The 18,315-nt window shown below is 40.9% G+C and overlaps 2 protein-coding genes across 4 annotated transcripts in view; both read left to right on the top strand.

Moving 5' to 3' along the window:
* The first annotated feature begins 5,198 nt into the window (after positions 1-5,198).
* LOC130095589 (uncharacterized) lies at positions 5,199-7,122 on the top strand. Its single transcript, XM_056262344.1, has 3 exons — positions 5,199-5,655; positions 5,746-6,251; positions 6,328-7,122. Exons 1-3 carry the CDS (start codon positions 5,215-5,217, stop codon positions 6,992-6,994), a joined length of 1,614 nt encoding a protein of 537 aa, XP_056118319.1. The 5' UTR covers positions 5,199-5,214; the 3' UTR covers positions 6,995-7,122.
* Positions 7,123-8,893: 1,771 nt separating this feature from the next.
* brd8a (bromodomain containing 8a) overlaps positions 8,894-18,315 on the top strand; it is a 31,011-nt gene continuing 21,589 nt past the window's right edge. For 2 of the 3 annotated variants that reach the window (XM_056262030.1, XM_056262029.1), the window contains exons 1-6: positions 8,895-9,057; positions 9,506-9,599; positions 10,184-10,253; positions 10,640-10,689; positions 10,778-10,900; positions 10,976-11,056. In XM_056262030.1, coding sequence (XP_056118005.1) covers positions 8,919-9,057; positions 9,506-9,599; positions 10,184-10,253; positions 10,640-10,689; positions 10,778-10,900; positions 10,976-11,056 — 557 coding nt within the window. In that variant the 5' untranslated portion in view covers positions 8,895-8,918. Of the gene's footprint in view, positions 9,058-9,505; positions 9,600-10,183; positions 10,254-10,639; positions 10,690-10,777; positions 10,901-10,975; positions 11,057-18,315 lie in introns of all 3 variants that reach the window. The other variant, XM_056262031.1, reaches the window with a different exon arrangement.

Genomic DNA, 18,315 nt, shown 5'->3' with positions numbered 1-18,315 from the left:
ATTATCGTCATCTTTGCAATCTTTGCAACAGGTAAGTCTATTCTTCACGACTGTATAATCGATCATTATTTATTCATAAACAGTGTGTGTTTTTAGACAATTAAACATGCCAATAAAGCTAGCTAGCGTGTAATAGCACATGTTTTCTTCTGTACATGTGAACCTGCAACTTTACCATGATATACAGTAAAAAACATGTCACTACTGTCAAGATAATTAGCCGACCGCTAATTAAGCTATATCCTCCTTAAACCATTTTGTTGTTGTTGTTGTTAATTTAGTTTTTTTTTTTGTGTCATTCATTACATTATTTTGAGCACAAGAACATTTTTACTAAAACCTTTAAAAAAAAAGTTTAATTCATATATGTTATACTATACTATGTTATACACCAGTATACATATTTATGTTATCTTTTTAAATACTATGTTATACATATTTAAAGACAAGTTTTTTTTTGTTTCAACAAATGATTCTCAACTATGTTATAAAAGAAATACCAAAACGATTTGATATACCATTTTAAGTTTTAGATCTGTTTGATGATCATATTATTATGAATTGTAATAAATGCCTTTATGTTATATTTGGTGTTTCTTAGTAATCTCTGCCACAAAAGCTAAACAAAACAAAACGATTTAAGCATGGCATGATACCAGCAAGATTGTACCAAGAAGTGTTATTTATTTTCTTATTAATAAGTTCATCACACTATTTACAATTTGTACACAAGGCAATTCAAAGTGATTCACAGTTGTATAAAAAAACAATAATGCTTATGCTCATAATAATAATAATCATTAATTATTATAATATTATAATAATTAATTACATAAAAAACAAATGCTGTAGTAAAATACTTTCAGTTGGAATATGACAGCTATGTAACGTTCTGTTTATGCCTGTGTCCTTTCAGATTATGTATGCATACCCGGTTTTACGAAGAACTCTTGAGGGTCGACTCCTAATGGGGCCAACTGAGGAGGCCAATAGGAGGGAGATCGTGTTGGCAGGGAGGGCCAGGTGTAAGGAGGAGGTCCTGGCTGAGGCCACTGCCTTTGTGAGGCAGAATGGAGGGAATCCTGCAGACCAGTTCCTGGTTCTGGCTCACTGCAAGATCCAGTTTGGGAAACACCAGGGTCAGAGGTTTCTGTGGCTGCTGGAGAACTCACTGGGGTATGCCTGCTATCTGGTCAGCAGCATTTTGGGGGAGGAGGAGAGGGACAACCCGCTGTCGGCCAACAAACACCTGTTCCTCAGATACACCTCGCAGATCAGGGAGGTAGGCGAGGCTGTGGAGGTGTATCAGAAAAAACAGGCCATGCTGCAGGAGGCCCAGAGGACAGGAGACTCTGGATGTCTGATGGTGGAGTTTGGGGATTTTAAGGGTAGGTCAATGAAGGAGGTGTATGAGGACCCAAGCAAGGAGGCCCAGGCTCTCATCACCTACCTGAAGAAGGCAAAGGCCAGGCCTAACACCAATATGGCCCTTTTCAAAGCATACGTGCTGAAGAGGCAGGCTCCAGCCCACGTGCCCACCACCACTGTGCCCGCTGCATCTGCCCTCACTGCTGCTGTGCCCACTGCCACTGTGTCTGTTCCTCCTCGACCTACTGCCACTCAGAACAGGCCACTGCTGGCGACCAATGTGAAGGCCCTGTTGGCGCGGGGGAAGCATTTATCTGCTTCACAGCTGGCACAAAAGATTTTGTCTCCAGCCAAAACCTGTAAGTGATTTGCAAGCTTTAAAATCATTACAGTATATATTATGCAGTATATATGTCTAACGAAAATACGTGTTAAACAGCTGCAGGACCACGTGTACCTCCTGCGTCTGAGTCCGCAGCCCGGAGACAGCTCTTTACATGTGGTGAGTATCACTTAACGCATACAAGTGTGTTGGTGACATGTGCTTAGTGTTTTATGTTATTTTACAGACTCTGCTGCTACGGATTTTTTTGAGGAGGAAGATGACGTGGAGATGGCAACTGTAGCCTCGCAAGCTGAGGAACAACTTCCTCAAGGTATGTAAATCTTAAACAATATTTTACAAACAATTACAAATAAAACAAAACAGTATTTTTTAAATGACATATCATATTATTTTATTTCACAACACAGAGGAATGGCACTTCTCAGGTGTCAATCTACATTCACTCTTTGAGTGAACATCCTCAAAGGAAAAAAGAGAATTTAAAGGTGTATGTAAAAGGTTTGATTTCATTTTTTATCGTAATCACTGACTAAAGCTCATTCTTGTCATCTCACACTTCCCCCACTCCCCTTGGAATAAGTGGCTGTTGTAGTGTTTGGTCTGCTTCGCTTCACACTTGGCTGATCCCATCTTTTTTTCTTCTTGTATTTCTTCTAATGGTGCTTGGATGAAAAACAGGATGATTTTCACTGCTTCCTTCCATCTTTTCATCATCATGTCGTCTCTCTACTAATCATACATGCTTTGCAGTAAACCTTGTAATCGCAGTAGCTGTCCAGCAGAGCTGAGAAAGTCATGCAGTGAAAGTCTAAAACAATAAGATAATTTTGTTGTGTTTTTTTACGCTCCAGCCACTGCAGGCTCGAGAGGCCCTGCTCCTGCCCCGGCTCGTGCTACTGCCCCTGCTCCTGCCCCTTATCCTGCTCCTCCAGCATTGTGGACCCCTGGCCAGGTGTCCCAGTCGCCTGCAGAGCTTCCTGTTCACTGGAAAGAGCAACTCCCATCTTTCCAGCAGGACTGGATCAGGAAGACTCTGTTCAGGGCCAACATAAAAACAGGGAAGCCTGAGCTGACGCCACATCCCAACTTCTGGTGGTACCCTCCCCAGCCCCCGACCGTCTTCACCCAGCCCCCTACTTCTCCTGATATCTTCTTCTGCCGCCCTCTGTTCCTCTGGATGCCGCTGAAGATGTGGTCCATTCCACTTGTCTGTGTCCAGCCAGCCTGCAATAACCACAAGCTGACAGCTGCTGGCCTTTATCGCACTGTGCGCAAGGTCCTGGACATAGACGGGTGGTATGACATGGCCACAGAGTATCTGGAGTGCAAAGGGTGCAAGAAGAAGTATCCAGCCTGGTCTGAAGACATCCTGGGACAGCTCGACATGGGACACCGCAGAAAATTCCCCGCCATTCTGACATACAGGTAGAACACATTCATATTTAGAGCAATGCACTGTAATTTGTTGTACTGTATAAAATCAAATACGTTGATTTACTGATATTAACATTGAAATAATAAGATGTGGCACTGAACAGAATTATTTGACTGTCTGTAGGTACTCGTGTGACTACCGTGTAGTCATAATGATGCGGGAGAGGACCCGGGGCAACAGTGTCACACAGCTTCACAAAAAGCTGCAGGAGCAACACACATCAGCGTGGTCACAGCGGACGCTGGAGTACCTCACTGTCTGTGAGCCCTTCACAGACTCCTCCATCGTTGAGCCTCCACTCTTTTCTGCGCCCCCGCCCCTCCCACCCATCCCCAAACCCAAGTGGCTGTTGTCTGTGTATGCCAGGGACGTCCTCTCGCGGCTACCTGAGGTCAAGGCCAAAATAACCTCAGTCTTTGGCTCTGTCCTCAAGATGGACTCCACCAAAAAGGTATAAAAAGTCAAGTTTGAGTAATAATAATTGTTATTATCTTAAATTTTTCTGAAATTTGTTTATTCTACTGTTTTTTTTTTTTACATAGGTCACCAAAAAACTGGCCGGCGCTGCTGCCAACACTGCTGGTTGGTGCACTAATGTAGGCAATGAGCACGGCCAGGTGTTGGTGTCAGTCCTCACAGCGGCAGAGGGGCATGGATTGTGGCCCATGGCGGTGGGTCTCATGAAGAGGTACAGGGAGGCGGGAGTGGCACCACCCGCCGTCATGTATGTGGACAGAGACTGCTGCAGCCCACACGCACACAGACAGTCGCAGGTCAGAGCCATGTTCATAGAGTGGGATGAGCTCCAAGTGCGCCTAGATATTTGGCACTTCATGCGGCGCTTTGCAGCAGGTGTCATCACGGAGGCTCATCAGCTTTACGGCACCTTCATGGCTCGGCTTTCCAGGTGCATCTTTGAGCTGGATCCAGATGATGTCGCTGCTCTACGGTTGGCCAAACAGGGGGAGTTACAGGCCAGAGGAGCTGGTCCAGTCTCAGAGAAGGCTCTGGATAAGCTGATCACCAGGAAGGAGTTGGCACTGCACTGTCGCAAGCGGACCAGAGGAGTGGAGGAGACCACCTGGAGGATCAAGGCGCTCATTGATGAGATGGACAGTGAGAAGGGGAGGGACACTCTGGGTGTACCACTGCTGGACCACGAGCGAATCCAACAGGTCTGGATAGACCAGCAGAGGCACATCGCCTGTATTCAGGACCCAGAGGGCTTCCCTCTGTACCAGAAGACAGACACACTGAAGAAGGGTGGTGTGGAGCTCAGCTGCTATCGCTGTGCTCGTGGCTCCACCTCCTTGGAGTCTTTCCACCTCCATTTAAATCGCTTCATCCCAGGTAGGTTATAACTTTTATAACCTGCAAAAAACTTTAAACTTTTATAACCTATTCTGCCGTACTGAATACATAGATAACATATATTTGACTTTATTTGACCTGTAGGGACCAGTGCCAGTGATGCGCATTTCCAGGCCTATCTCCTGGAAGGCCTGATGCGCTGGAACCAGGACCGGATGGATGAAGCAGTGAGGGGAAAGACTGACCTGAGGACCTACAGTAGCGTTGAGAGGGAGGCAATGGACCGGCTCAGCCGCAAAGTGCTGAAGATGTCCCTGGATGATCGCTACCAGCCTCCAGGGGCTTACACAGGTGAGAATTATTCATGTTAACTCAAACAAAAGATTATACATTATACAGGTGTATGAGTGTAAATTTTTTATATTGTATTTTAAATAATTCAACTATTGTTGGAGTTATTTGTACTTTGTTTAATTTAGGCTTAATTTGACTGTTTGTACGACAGAAATAGCCTTATTTCTTTGTTTTCTTTTGCTAAAGTGAATTTGCTTTATTTTGCATTTATGCTTATTATCTTCTTGTTTATTATTTTAATTTTTTGATCTGTTAAACTGCGTCAAGCCTACAAACGATCAAAGTTTGAAAAGTTTGATTGTTTTTTTTGTTTCAGTTTGTTATGGACAAATAGCCACTATAGCTATAATAATGTGAATGTGCTTTGTATGTGTGTTCTTTTGCAGGGGAGCTGCTGGGTATGGAGTATCTGTACAGTCAGTCTGGGAAATCCCTGACTGTTATGGATAACCCAGAAGAGGAGGATCGGCTGGTGGAGCAGATGACTGATGAGGTGGTGCAGGACGAAGGCTTTGTTGAGGAGGAACCTGAGGACCTCACAGTGCCAGTCCTCTATGACCCCATTGAGCCTGTCCCAGTCCACAGCAGCGGCCCCCAGGCCTTCAACCCCTGTCCCTCTGCACCAGGACCATCCTCACTACAGCCACCCACAGGACTGCAGCGCCCTGCCCAGCCTCCTCTGCAGTCTCCTCCTCTGCACCCTGCTCAGCCTCCTCTGCAGTCTCCTCCTCTGCGCCCTGCTCAGCCTCCTCTGCAGTCTCCTCCACAGCCTTCTGTCCAGCCAAGTGCTGCCTCTGCTCCTGCAACATCAACTGGGTCCAGTGTTGCAGACCAGGCTCCTGTAAGTAAGCTTCTCATTATTAGTTTCTATTTGCTTTTACACTCTGACATTTAACATGCTGTGTATTGTTATTGTAATACTTTCCTGCAGGCTCCTGTTCTTGGACCCGATGGCGTTGCAGGCTGGGATAAGGTGCAGGATCTGGCTGAGTACCTGGTGTCCCTCCGTCAGGCACTCTACCTGGACGAGCAGCAGGTCACAGAGGTCATCCGTCTGTGGACTACTCTTCCTGATGGGGACAAGAGGAAGATCCACTATCAGCCCAGACACCAGCCCAAACTGACCCACGGACGCTTCAAGGCTCCAAAAAACACAGGAGTGACACCGGGTGTGGACAGTGTGAAGAGGTGCCTGATTGGTCATCCTGGGGGGCCAGCTCAGTGGCCCAGCACCAGTCGCTTAGTTGAGGCCATGTGTATCAAACTGTGTGCACTTCACAAGTCCCCAACTAAGAAGGATGGAGTCCGTCTTCCTCGTTGGACTAAGGTGCTCACGGATTACCACCACATCCGAGACCTGGTGCTGAACTGCCAAACTCTGATGGAGGCCACGTCACTTCAGCTGTTTATGCTGAATCAGAGGACTCTCACTCAGTGGTAAGCATGGTTTTACATTGACATTTGAAAGAAAGGGATAGCAGTTATTTATTATGAATACATTTTTTGATTGCAGGTTTAATCGAAGGGAGAACACCCAGGAAGTGACTGTCCTTACCCAGGGCCTTGCTGCAGAAGACCGCATCGCTGTGGCCAGCTCACAGCTTCCTGCTCCGCGGGAAAAGCTGGATGAGGCTCCCTCCACATCAGGGGCCCGGCACGAGTTTGTCCTTCCTCCTAACAGAGCGGGACAGGCTCCTAAGCTACGGCCGGGCAGACGACCTGCCAGTGCTGCAATTGTGAGGCCAATTACCCCAGCAGCTCCTACTCCTCCCCCAGTTCCTGTGCCACTACCCCAGTTCATTTTATTGAACACTGCGCCCACGCTGCTGGCAGCTGGTGCAGGTGGCGCTTCAGCTGCTCCTCTCCTGGCTCCAACTCCAGTGTTTCCTGACGTGCGAGAGGCTCCTGCTCCCACTGCCCCGGTGTCTGTGTCCCGCTTCACTCAGAGGAACAGACGACGCAGGGCAGAAGAGGAGGCCAGTGGAGCCCACAAAAGGAAATATGTCCGTGAAGTGGCATATAACAAATGCTCTAAGTGTGGCAAGCCCAAAACCAAGGAGTTCGGCCACAGCCGCTTCGGCAGTGCCACGTTTTGCCCCAGTGTCTCTGGTGGCAAATCTTTAGAGGAGTGGCTGGTAGAACAGCGCCAGCAGAAAAAACCTGGACAGCCACCTCCATAATAAAAAATCTTTCAACACAGAAAAAAGATTGTTTGTAAATACCTGTAAATAAATATCTATGTGTAATTACAGTTATGTTCTTTTTTCTCTCTCAATCTTTCTGTAATGTCTTGTTTGTTTTATTTATATTACAGAATGTTCTATTCTATTTCTACATTGTTAGTTGTTTATTTTTGTTCATTAATGTCTTGTAGTTTTAGTAAATAAATACTGTTCACACTATTATTCATTGTGCTGCTTTTAATTGCCTTGGGACTGGAATGTGCAAACTGTACATGGGCCCACCCACTCTTTCATAGAGTATACATTGTAAATAACACATATATTGTGTGTATGTCCATATATTTATGCGTGTGTGTGTACTTATTTCAATATTTGTGTGTATTCATTTTAATAAAAAAAATTACATTTCGATATTTGTGTGCATTTGTGTGTATAAAACATTTGAAGTGTCCTAAAATAAATCAGATAAATCACATCAATCAATCCCACACACAAAAAAAACACATATTTGAATAAACATTTGTATTAGTTTTATTAAACCATAAACATGTAATATGTTTTTTTTTTTTAAATAATATACACAATTAATATCAATCAATATAATGATATGTCACATTGATAACCAAATGAAGGCGCATGCGCAGTTGATCACACACTAGTCGTGCAGAACAGGGGTTCGAGCCCAGCCCGCGGAGTGTGACTTGTTTCACATGTAACTAAAACTCTTCCATAACGTACAGGAATATAGCCCGAATATTGTTGCAGGGCAAATTTGTGCGTTTTTTCGCGTTTTCTGCGTCCTTTTCGCTTGCGTGCGGGGCGCAAAGATTGGACCCCTGCTTTTGCGCAGCGAGCGCTCTACCATCTGAGCTAATCCCCCTCCGTAACACATGGTTTCGGCGCTGCAAAAAAAAAAAAAAAAAAAAAAAAACACACAAACACACACCATAACATATTTCACACACATTGTTTTCAAAATCTATGATCAGTGTTTTATACATTTTAGAAAAAATAATATTCGTGATTAGTAAAAAAATTACTGGGCAAACCAAACCAACAGATAGTACGTTCTGAATAAAGGTATCTTAATAAATACATTTTATTAATTTCACTTCCTGTAAGGGTCAGCCAGTCAAAATAAAAGCAATTTTTTATTTTCGAAGGCGCCTCTCATGTGAATCCACTCGTTAAGTCTTCATATTAATATGTTTTGGTTAACAATACATTTGTTTTTCTTCGCGCTCTTTATAATGCCTCGGCATACGCAAACCATAATGCAATTAAATGATCCAAAGTAACGTATTTGCTTGCACTGGTGTTGATTCCAAAATAATTATTTATTTTTGAATTCACAGCACATTGGACTAATTATATTATTCAGTACCATACGAACAAGAGGCGTTACATAGTTAGTCACAATAACATTAATTGGCAGAAAAAAAGTCACATCAATTTAAGTGCTTTTAAAATATGCATGTTTTCCGTGCTTTTTTGTTTTTAGTTTGTTCCAAAAAGTGTATGTATAATTTATAAAAAATGTAAGAACAGTGGTTTGGAAAGTGTCCACTTGTTTTTATGTATATGGTATTTTCTAAATAAAATAAATAAATGCATAATGGATTGTTCTTTCCATCCCAAAATCAAAATGTCATTCCATGAGCACAAGGAAGTAACCTTTTTTATTTATTTATATTTTATAAAGAAACTTTCACAACTGAATTTACTGAGCAGGAAAAGAAAATAATACAAAATTGCCAATTATTATTATTATATTTAGTTATTGTAAACTGCACGTCATTCAATGACATTTAAATATCTTCAAGTATTAAGAAAATATGGACTTGCCAGCGCAAAATCCTGGTAAAAATAACAGACTTTTATAAATTCAGCAATGCACATGTGACTTAACCACATTGAGGTTATGCAGACCTTATTGCAAAATGATTGTTGGAAAATTCACACCGGATATGCACATTTACATTTGATAGCCAGACACTTGTCATGCCAAAGGAGCAATAGAAAACAGTCCAGTCATGACAAAATGGCGAGCGGAGTTGGAAGTAAGTATTGCTCTCTATATTTTCATCATACACATGCATGTACGACGTATGTCCTGCATGGGGCGGAGGGCAGATTATAATTGATGCATGTCAAGCGCTTGCATAATGGATGCAGCGGTGCGAGTGCCGCCGTGTTGCGGGATTTGCGCACAGAAGCCATTGATTAAGGCGAATGACGCTCATTGGTCGAATCACTGGACACTTTACTAAAATGACACATTTATGACAACATCATACTAGCTTTCATGAGTACATCACATTTACCATCTGTTAGAGGAATTTGAGACGCCGATGATGCTTCGACCATCTAAAATGGCACCGTTATTAGTTGTCAAACTGCTGACCCATTCATCATCTGGCAGCGTAGCACATACTCATATGCTTAAATGCTGTTTACACCTGAAATGCATTTTTCTCTTTATTATCTGCCATTTCATTCTTTGGACAGAACATAAATTGATGTTGGGCCCAACAGAGCCATGGTCAATTAGGGAAAAGCTGTGCCTTGCCTCCTCTGTCATGAAGAGTGGAGACCAAAACTGGTGATTTTATTTTTATATTTACATTATAGCTTTAATTCAGATGTCCCAAACTTTTTTGACTCCAAGGTCCCCCATTGACCACAAAAATATTCAAAGGCCCCATGACTTTTCTAGTTGTTTGTGATTTGACGTTACTTGATAAGGATTAAGGATAAGAATAAAAAAATGACTCACAATTTCTTAAAGCTTTGCATTACTAGAAGAATGTAAATTCATTATAAATAAATATTTGTAAAAAATAGTATATATATATATATATATATATATATATATATATATATATATATAAATTAGGCTACCTCATATATCCATGTTAAATTAAGAAATCTCTTAATTTTATTTTGTTGTTTTGGCTTATTTTAATGGCTGTTTTGTTCATTAATTTAAAATAAGTAATTTAAAATTGTAAGAAATTTAGTTTGCAAAGCATTTTCTATAATGGATTCTATAATTGTTCTTTAAAGAAACATGTTCAGTTACCTAAACTTCACCTTATTCTTTCTTAGTTAGTTCATTATAAATTAATAAAAAAACAATTTAACATGCAACATCATAGTCGTGTTTTTGTACAATGGTTGTTCTAGGGTGTCTGTGAGCCGAGCCATTAAGCCATTTGCAGAACCTGGACGCCCTCCTGATTGGTTCTCTCAGAAGGTATTGGGGAAGCATGCAGTAAAACAATCCAATGACATGAAAACTTAAGGAAAAGCTCACCCAAAAATTTAAATTCTGTTGTTTCGTTCTAAACCTGTATGACAATTTTTCTTGGTTGGAACAGAAAATTAGTTTTGAAGTAAGTTTTGAAGAATGCTGCTCTCGCATACAACACAAGTTGATGGCAAATGGGGCTTTCAAGCCCCAAAATGGACAAAAAAGCAGCATAAAAGCATCACAAAAATATGCCATATGATTCATGCATTGTTTTCCAAGTCTTCCAATGCTTTGTATTTTTAAAGTAAACTATTCCTTTAAAGTTCAATTAATAAGACACTTATAACACACAACACACTCTCTCTCTACTTTTCCTCACTGATTCACAGCATTGTGCATCACAATACTCTGAGCTCCTGGAGAGAACTGAGGTGCCAAAGTGAGTCCACTTCCTGTTCATTTGCGTTCCAACACTCACTCCATTCCTGACAGCAGTTGATGGTGAGTGTATGTGTGTATGTTCACAGAAGAAAGCGAGGTGAGAAAGGGGAGGTGGTTGAGACGGTGGAGGATGTGATCGTTCGCAGGTTGACGGCGGAGAGGATAGAGGAGTTGAAGCGATTGATAAAGGACACACAAGAGAAGCACAGGTACCAAATGTCCACATGTTTACCCGGACCATTTCCTACTGTCGACTGACTGTAACTCTATTACTGTCCCTTTAGGAAACTGAAGAGAGAAACTGAACTCATCCAGGCAGGTCATCTGGACTCCAAACTTGAGGAGCTATGGGAGGAAATTACACGGTAAGAATCATTATACCAGCTGTTATAAATATACCACATTTAAAGGAATAGGTCACCGCAAAATTTTCATTTATGTTATGTGTTATCTGTTATTTTATTTTATTATCTCATTTTTTAAAGAATCCTAACATGGATCTTTTTTATACAACAACAGTTCATAGTTACCATCATTATGTTCACACAAAGCTATCATAACATGTCATCATAACAAGGCATGTGATTGATATAGGGGAGTTATTTTAGTAGTATTTATCTACTTTTATAGTATTTATTAATCTTTTGAATAGGCTTTTATTTAGCCTGTTTTCAATTTTAATTTTAGTTTAAGTTTTAATAATTTTGTTATGTGCTTTTGTCATTTCAATAAGTTTTTGTATTGTATATACATATATATATATATCATTTATTTAGTGCTATTAAAACATTCTATTTAGCTTTAATTTATTTTAATTTAGTTTTAGTAATTGTTGTATTTTAACTTAAACATTTATTTCATTTAGTTGCCAATGCAACATTTCTAATTTCCATTCAGGTTTTTTCCAATGTTTTCACTGACCAAATGAATTGTATTCTGTAAAGATAGACACATTTTGATTTGGATGGCTGCAACACACTCCAAAAAAGCTGAGACGAGCAAAATAAAAGTTAAAAGATTATAGAATATCCAAGTTAAAATGTTTAGAAACAGCCCACAATAAGCAGGTGAATTGGCAATAGGTGAGGTGAACACTGAGTTCTCTTGGCCCGAGCTCATCTCAGATGGTCTAAAAGACGGTGGAAATGTGAGCTGTGGTCTGATGAGTCCGTGTTTCAGCTTGCTTTTGGGGAAAACAGACATTGGGTTCTCAGTCCCAAGGACAAAAGGGACCATCCAGACTTTCATCAGCAACAGGTGCAAAAGCAAACATCTGTCATGGTATAGAGGTGCATCAGTGCAAACGGCAGGGGTGACTCTCATGTGTGTGAAGGTATCATTGACATGGAGGCGTATATTCAGATTGAACAGAGACATGTAATAGTATCAAGATCACATCTTTCCTGGGAAGCAAGACAATTCCAGGCCTCATTCAGCACGTGCTACATCAGAGTGGTCTATAGACACTCTACACACACATAGACTGATGCCTGCCTGCAGTCCAGATCTGTCTCTTATTGAAAATGTATGGCCCATCATGAAAAGGAGAACCAGACAATGATGACCGCAGACTGTTAAGCAGCTGTCTTCTATCAAGTCAGGGTCAAAATTCCACTTTGGTAAAAATTCCACTTGAAGAAGTTAGTATCCTCAGTTCCCGAACAATTAAAAAGTGTAATTAAAAGGAAAGATGATGGGACACAGTGGTAAATATGCCTCTGTCCCAACTTATTTGGAGTGTGCGCCAGCCATCAAAATCCAAATTTGTTTATCTTTACAAAATACAATTAAGTTGATCAGTGAAAACATTGGAAATCTTTTCTTTGTGATTTTGTCAGTTAAATAAATGTTCAAGATAATTAACAAATTACAGATTCTTTATTTTATTGCATTAAAAAAAAATTTCCCAACTTTTCTGGAAATGGGGTTGTAAGTTAGCCTGGATGCCAGCCCGAACCCCGCCCACAACATTTTTTGGTCGGGAAGTTCGGTCTGGACTCGATCCATTGAGGAGTAATTATGATCGGTTCAGAATTAGTCGGGCCAATCAAATTGCCAGGGCGGGCTTTATACGATGATGGACAGATGATCTGCAGTTACGTAATCATCGCGTTATCAAAGAGCGCTTGGGTTGAACTAGTTTCCCTCAGAGATGACTGCAGCTGGAGAATTGAGATGTATAGATTCCGCTATCGCGTCTGTTGTAAAATAAATCGACAGTGCATTCATTTTAAAAGACGAACAGAGAACTGCAATCAAGGCATTTGTCGATCGGAAAGATGTGTTTGCCGTCCTTCCTACGGGATTCGGCAAAAGTTTATTTTATCAGCTGGCTCCGATGGTCGCTAAGAAGATGGGACGCAATGAAAACCCTGTGGTCGTTGTGGTTTCTCCTTTGGTCGCACTCATGGAGGACCATGGAGTTCTGTTGACAATTTGCGTATAGCTCATAAAAAAAAACACTTACTGCGTTGCTCTGATTGGTTGTAGGTCTATCCAATTGAGTGCTGAGTTTTTTTTTTTTCCTGGTTCGGTTAAGACACGCCTCATAATCAAAGCCCTATGGAGCAGTATCAGACTCACATTCTGACTAGAATATGAGTATGACGAAGTCAGGCTAGTTGTGAGTATGATTGTATATTAAAAAAATATCCTTGCTCTTCCAAGCTTCATAATGGGAGTGTAAGGTATCTGGGGTAAATCATTGACTCTGTCCTGAATGCAAATAAAGCACATTCTTCCTAAAACCCAAAGTTTTTAGGATTAATGAAAATTACTGGACTTTGGTGCCAACAAGTCTGCTTCTAACACGTTTACGACTCTGGGACACTCACCAGAGACTAACCCTGCATTCTCCCACTCACTAGTCCAAGCTTCAAAGGAATTCCAGAGAACCCCCCCCCCCCCTATTGGGTGCTCAATGCACGCAGATACAAACACACACACATATATGAACTTTTACTACTCTCCTCATTTAAAGACATTTACTGAGGTATATTTGATATGTTGTTATGTTTGTCGATTGCCCAGGTCCTATGAAGGGATCTATGAGTGTGTGTTAGTTTAAAACAAACTGCAAGGGCAGTTAATTATGCTTTTAATGTAACTTTGCAATATAACTCTCCTAAAATGTATTTCTTCCTATGTTCAGAATGCTTGGGACCTGACAAGGTCATTTATGTAATTGAACAAGCCATAAAATGTATTTTACTATGTTTTACCATCTTTGGAATGATTCTGAACAAATTCTGACTGATCGTAAAACCTGTGAATGCGGCCATAATTTAGCTTTGACAAGACAAAGAGAATTTTGCCGCCAAGAGTTTTGTTGAATGTCATTGGCTAGTTCGCACCTCAGAGGTGTGGACTCCAGTTCCTTTAAAAGAGAACTGGACTCGCTCGCCTCTCTCTCTGTCTCCCCTCTCTGGCTGGTACCCTGGACTGCCCTTCCTCCATCATGTGACTCCTTGGTCCATCGGGACCTCGTGTTCATGCGATGACCCATCTTTCCTTTGTTTGTCTAGTTCAGTTTTATTTTCCTTTTTGTATTCTCCTTTGTTCATTCTCACCGGCGAGTGAAATGAACTTAGTTTGAATCATTTCTTTGGCAACACCTTCAACGGACGATTTGAACATCCCGCCACACGGGCGCGCCGGAAAAGACCTCTGAACGGGTTCGGAACACACACACACGTACAAGAGAACATGATCAGCAAGTATTCGTTTCCTACCGAGATCTAAATACTGCTAAGATTGCCTGCCCTAATTAGGGTACGATTTGACTAGTTGTCTCTCTTAACGGTTCTGTGTCTGATGAATTTAGCCAAACTCACCAGCTCTCTCTCTCTCTCTCTCTCTCTCTCTCTCTCTCTCTCTCTCTCTCTCTCTCTCTCTCTCTATATGCATTCTCCTTCCTCGATGTTTTATTGTGTTTGTAAATACATTTATTCCTTGTAACGTTTATTAACCGTATACGTAATCACCTTTATTAAATACATATATTCATTGATTGATTCTGCCTGGGCTCATACTTCAAATCACTTAAATGTTTCGATCAGCTATAAGCTTTGAAATTGTATAATACTTTAAATAGTATTGTGACGAAACAGGAGAGCTATCTTTTACGGCCGTAAAGATCGTCTCTTCCTGCGAGTCTCTTAAAGGTAATTTCTCTGTGGAAATTGATGAAGATCCATGACCAGTTTGCTGGACAAACAGATTATTCGATAATAATTAATTCCATTGAGGAGTATCCTAAGAATCTATATATTCCAGACGATTTGTATATGAATATTGAATTATAATTCGTTATGATTTAATTATTGATAAATACAATTGATCTATCTTGCCGATCTGTATGAATAATTGATTATACATCCATTATATTCGGTCGTTCATAACAGATTGCGTAACCCCTTTGCCGGGTGATTTTTAACATGTATTGTTATCTGGGTCAAACCCGTATCAATAGTTATTAATTTGTAATTACTAAATATTGAATACATATTCCCCAATGGCCCAAATACTTTACAGAGTTTTGGTGGAGAATGATGCGGGAACATTTTAAATTTGTTTATGGGCAATTCAGTTTCAATCTATGTGTATATTGTTATTTAGTATTGTATGCGCGTTTCGAATCGTGAGCCAAAGCGCGCAGCGCGAACTCACTAACTAAACTGAGTAAAGGCACAAAGCCGAATTCAGGTAAGCACATTAACAGCTGCTAAATATGTCTTAACATTTTAGTCACTGTTAATTGCTAAATTAAACTGCAGTTATATTAATAATATTAAAATTGCCTCTGTAAAGACGCGCTACATTTTAATATTAAAAACTCCCCTGCCCGAACGAGATTATTCTAACAGGGTGAAGACAAGATTTAGTGAAACGATGCTCTTTCACTATTCTTAAAAAGGCCTTATAATCGTTAGATTAACGATAAAACTCCTGGTTAAACATTGACGTAGCTACTCAATTGTAAAAACCTAAAGCATATTTAATCATAGGTGCTATTTGATATATGTTATGGGAGTCGAAAAACAGATGAATAATTCCTGTTTTCTCTCGCACAACGCAGCGACGAATCCTGCTAGATGTGCTCGTAAAACATAGCACCGGAAAAATCCAACACTGAAAACATTTTTCATAAATGCTATTTGATAAATGTTATTTGGATCCGAAAAACAGATGCCTAATTCCTGTTGTCCACAATTTACGTGTAGTGCAGCTAAGAAATCCTGCCACACACTATTGTGAAATATAGCACCAAAAAATCCGCCGAGATTTAAATTTTATGTTTGTGATCTATGCAGTAACGGGGCGTGCCCTTAGATTTGAATCACATTTGAAGCAGGCTGGTTGTTATTCCGCTGACAAACACAAGAGGGCAACCTTTAAGTGTGTGACAGTCTCAAGTTACTACCACGCCCTGACTTCACCCCGCATGAACGAAAATTGCGCCATCGTGTGGGCATTCGCAAACAGGTCACTCTGTTCTAAAAATTCTCTCGTTCTTTTTCATTTTCCCTGTGATTAGGAACTTTGCAGTCTAAACTTTCAATACATATTCGCATTGGAAAGCTTTGCTTGTGTTAATATTGTTGAACGTTAGATAGTTCTCCTGCCTCTGATTGTTTGTACTTGGCTTGAGTTTGATTCAAACAGGATTTGGATTAAAATTTAGAGTGAAGTCTCAGCTCAGACTCAGCCACTGTTTGACCCACTTAGAGGGAAGTAAGCCATCCAATGGCCGTCTCCTGCTAGGTCGGTTCGCAGCTGTCGAGTCTCTTCACTCTCTCTTTTCAATTCTGTTTTGAATCACTTATTGCTACTTCTCTCTTTGGATTATTTCATAATTATTAATGATACCTTGCAGTAATCTTGATTATTATCAGAGATAATCCTGATCTTTAACTTTCGGTACACGCTTATTTAAATTGAGTTTAACAAGTTTAAATTTTAATTTAAATTAAGTTTGTCTATTCAGCCCTCTGATTTACTATCAGATATAATTCTGATCTTGAACTTTCTGTACACGCTTATTTAAATTGAGTTTAACAAGTTTAAATTTTAATTTAAATTAAGTTTGTCTATTCAGCCATCTGATCTATTATCAGATATAATTCTGATCTTGAACTTCCTTTACACGCTTATTTGAATTTGGTTCAAACAACTTTGAATTTAAATTTAAATTAAGGTGGCTGATTCAACCAGGTTAACGACAGAGAGGAAGTGCGTCCCCTTGTGGCGAAAACCCACTACTACGGTACACCTCCTCCTGCGTTCAGCCTGCTCTTTAGTTCTACCTTTCTCTCTTGATTATTTCATAATTATTAATGATACTTCATTGCTATCATTGGTGATTATCGGATATTATTCTGATTTTCCTTTTAATTCTTCTTACATGCTTATTTAAATTTGATTTAACCTTCATTGAATTTGATTTGAATTAAGTTTGTCCATTCAAGTCAGGTGGGCCACCACTGAGGAAGTACGTACCCTTGTGGCACAAACACGCTACGACAGCCTGCTTCCTCCGTGTTTCATCTGGCTTTCCTTATTCTCTATTTTCTCTTTTGGGTTAGGTCATTTTGATAATTACCAACATTATCGTAATTTCCTTTTGTTTATTATTATTTAGTAAAGCCTTTGCCTTTATTTCTACACACATAATTACTCAATTTGGATAAACAAGAAAGCCTTAATTCACTTTAGGTTTCACTTGCTAAATCCTGTTCTGTATTTGTACGTAGAATTCCCTTGGGCACTGTGGTGATTCGACAGGCATCTCTGGTTGGTTTCCGGCAAGCTGGTTTGTCTGACCGGCGTTACCGACGCGGACCGTGAGTGAGCCTCGGACTTCTCTGTCTCTTTCCATTTGGTGCGACACATGAACTGTGTCATCAGCAATCTGGCACTCCAAAGTCGCAGATTGTTTGAGAGGAACGCACCTTGGTACAGATGAACAGAGAGGCCCGGGGACACGGCGGTTGAGTGTGGGGACGACGGAAGGATTAACCACGACGCTGGCTCCAACCAGAGTGACCACAAGTCACCCAGGCAAACTAAATAAGGTAAAACCCATCTGGAGAGCAGGCTCAGGCCTTGTTATCCCCTGCAACACTCTCTGTGTTAGTATATCTCCCATTTCATTACAGACCTATTAATTTGTTTTGTTTCATTTTACTGCAATCTTTTCTATCTCACTATTTTTCCGTTCTGTTGTGATTTGTTTTGTTTTGAGACAGAACCTATGAGAGACACTGGAAGACAGCTAAATAACAGATCGACCACTGAGCAGCTAGCGTCACCACGTGACTCCCTAGGCTGCCGCCCTGTCAAAATCTTTATTTAGGCCCTGCGCTGACCTACGCAAATTGTCCCAATCTAACTGTCTGCATCAGTTAGCCAAAATTCTCATAGACGGCATAGCCCGTATTAGCATAATTCCTTAACGGTAGAACGAACTTGCCTTGGTCTCTTTGTGTGTGTGCTGTGTTTCTCTCGCCCACAGTGAGCCAGTATGTCCCGTGCCTCCAGTCCCGCAGCCCACTGGGACAACCTCGACACATGGCTGACAGCCATGACGGCTACCTTCCTGCCCGAGGAAGCTGGTGACTCAGAG

Source organism: Rhinichthys klamathensis, unplaced genomic scaffold (assembly GCF_029890125.1).
Source record: "Rhinichthys klamathensis goyatoka isolate OS25496 unplaced genomic scaffold, OSU_Roscu_1.1 h1tg000191l_1, whole genome shotgun sequence".
NCBI lineage: Eukaryota > Metazoa > Chordata > Actinopteri > Cypriniformes > Leuciscidae > Rhinichthys > Rhinichthys klamathensis.
The sequence above is the reverse complement of the archived record's forward strand: the minus strand, read 5'-3'. Positions and strand labels throughout refer to the sequence as shown.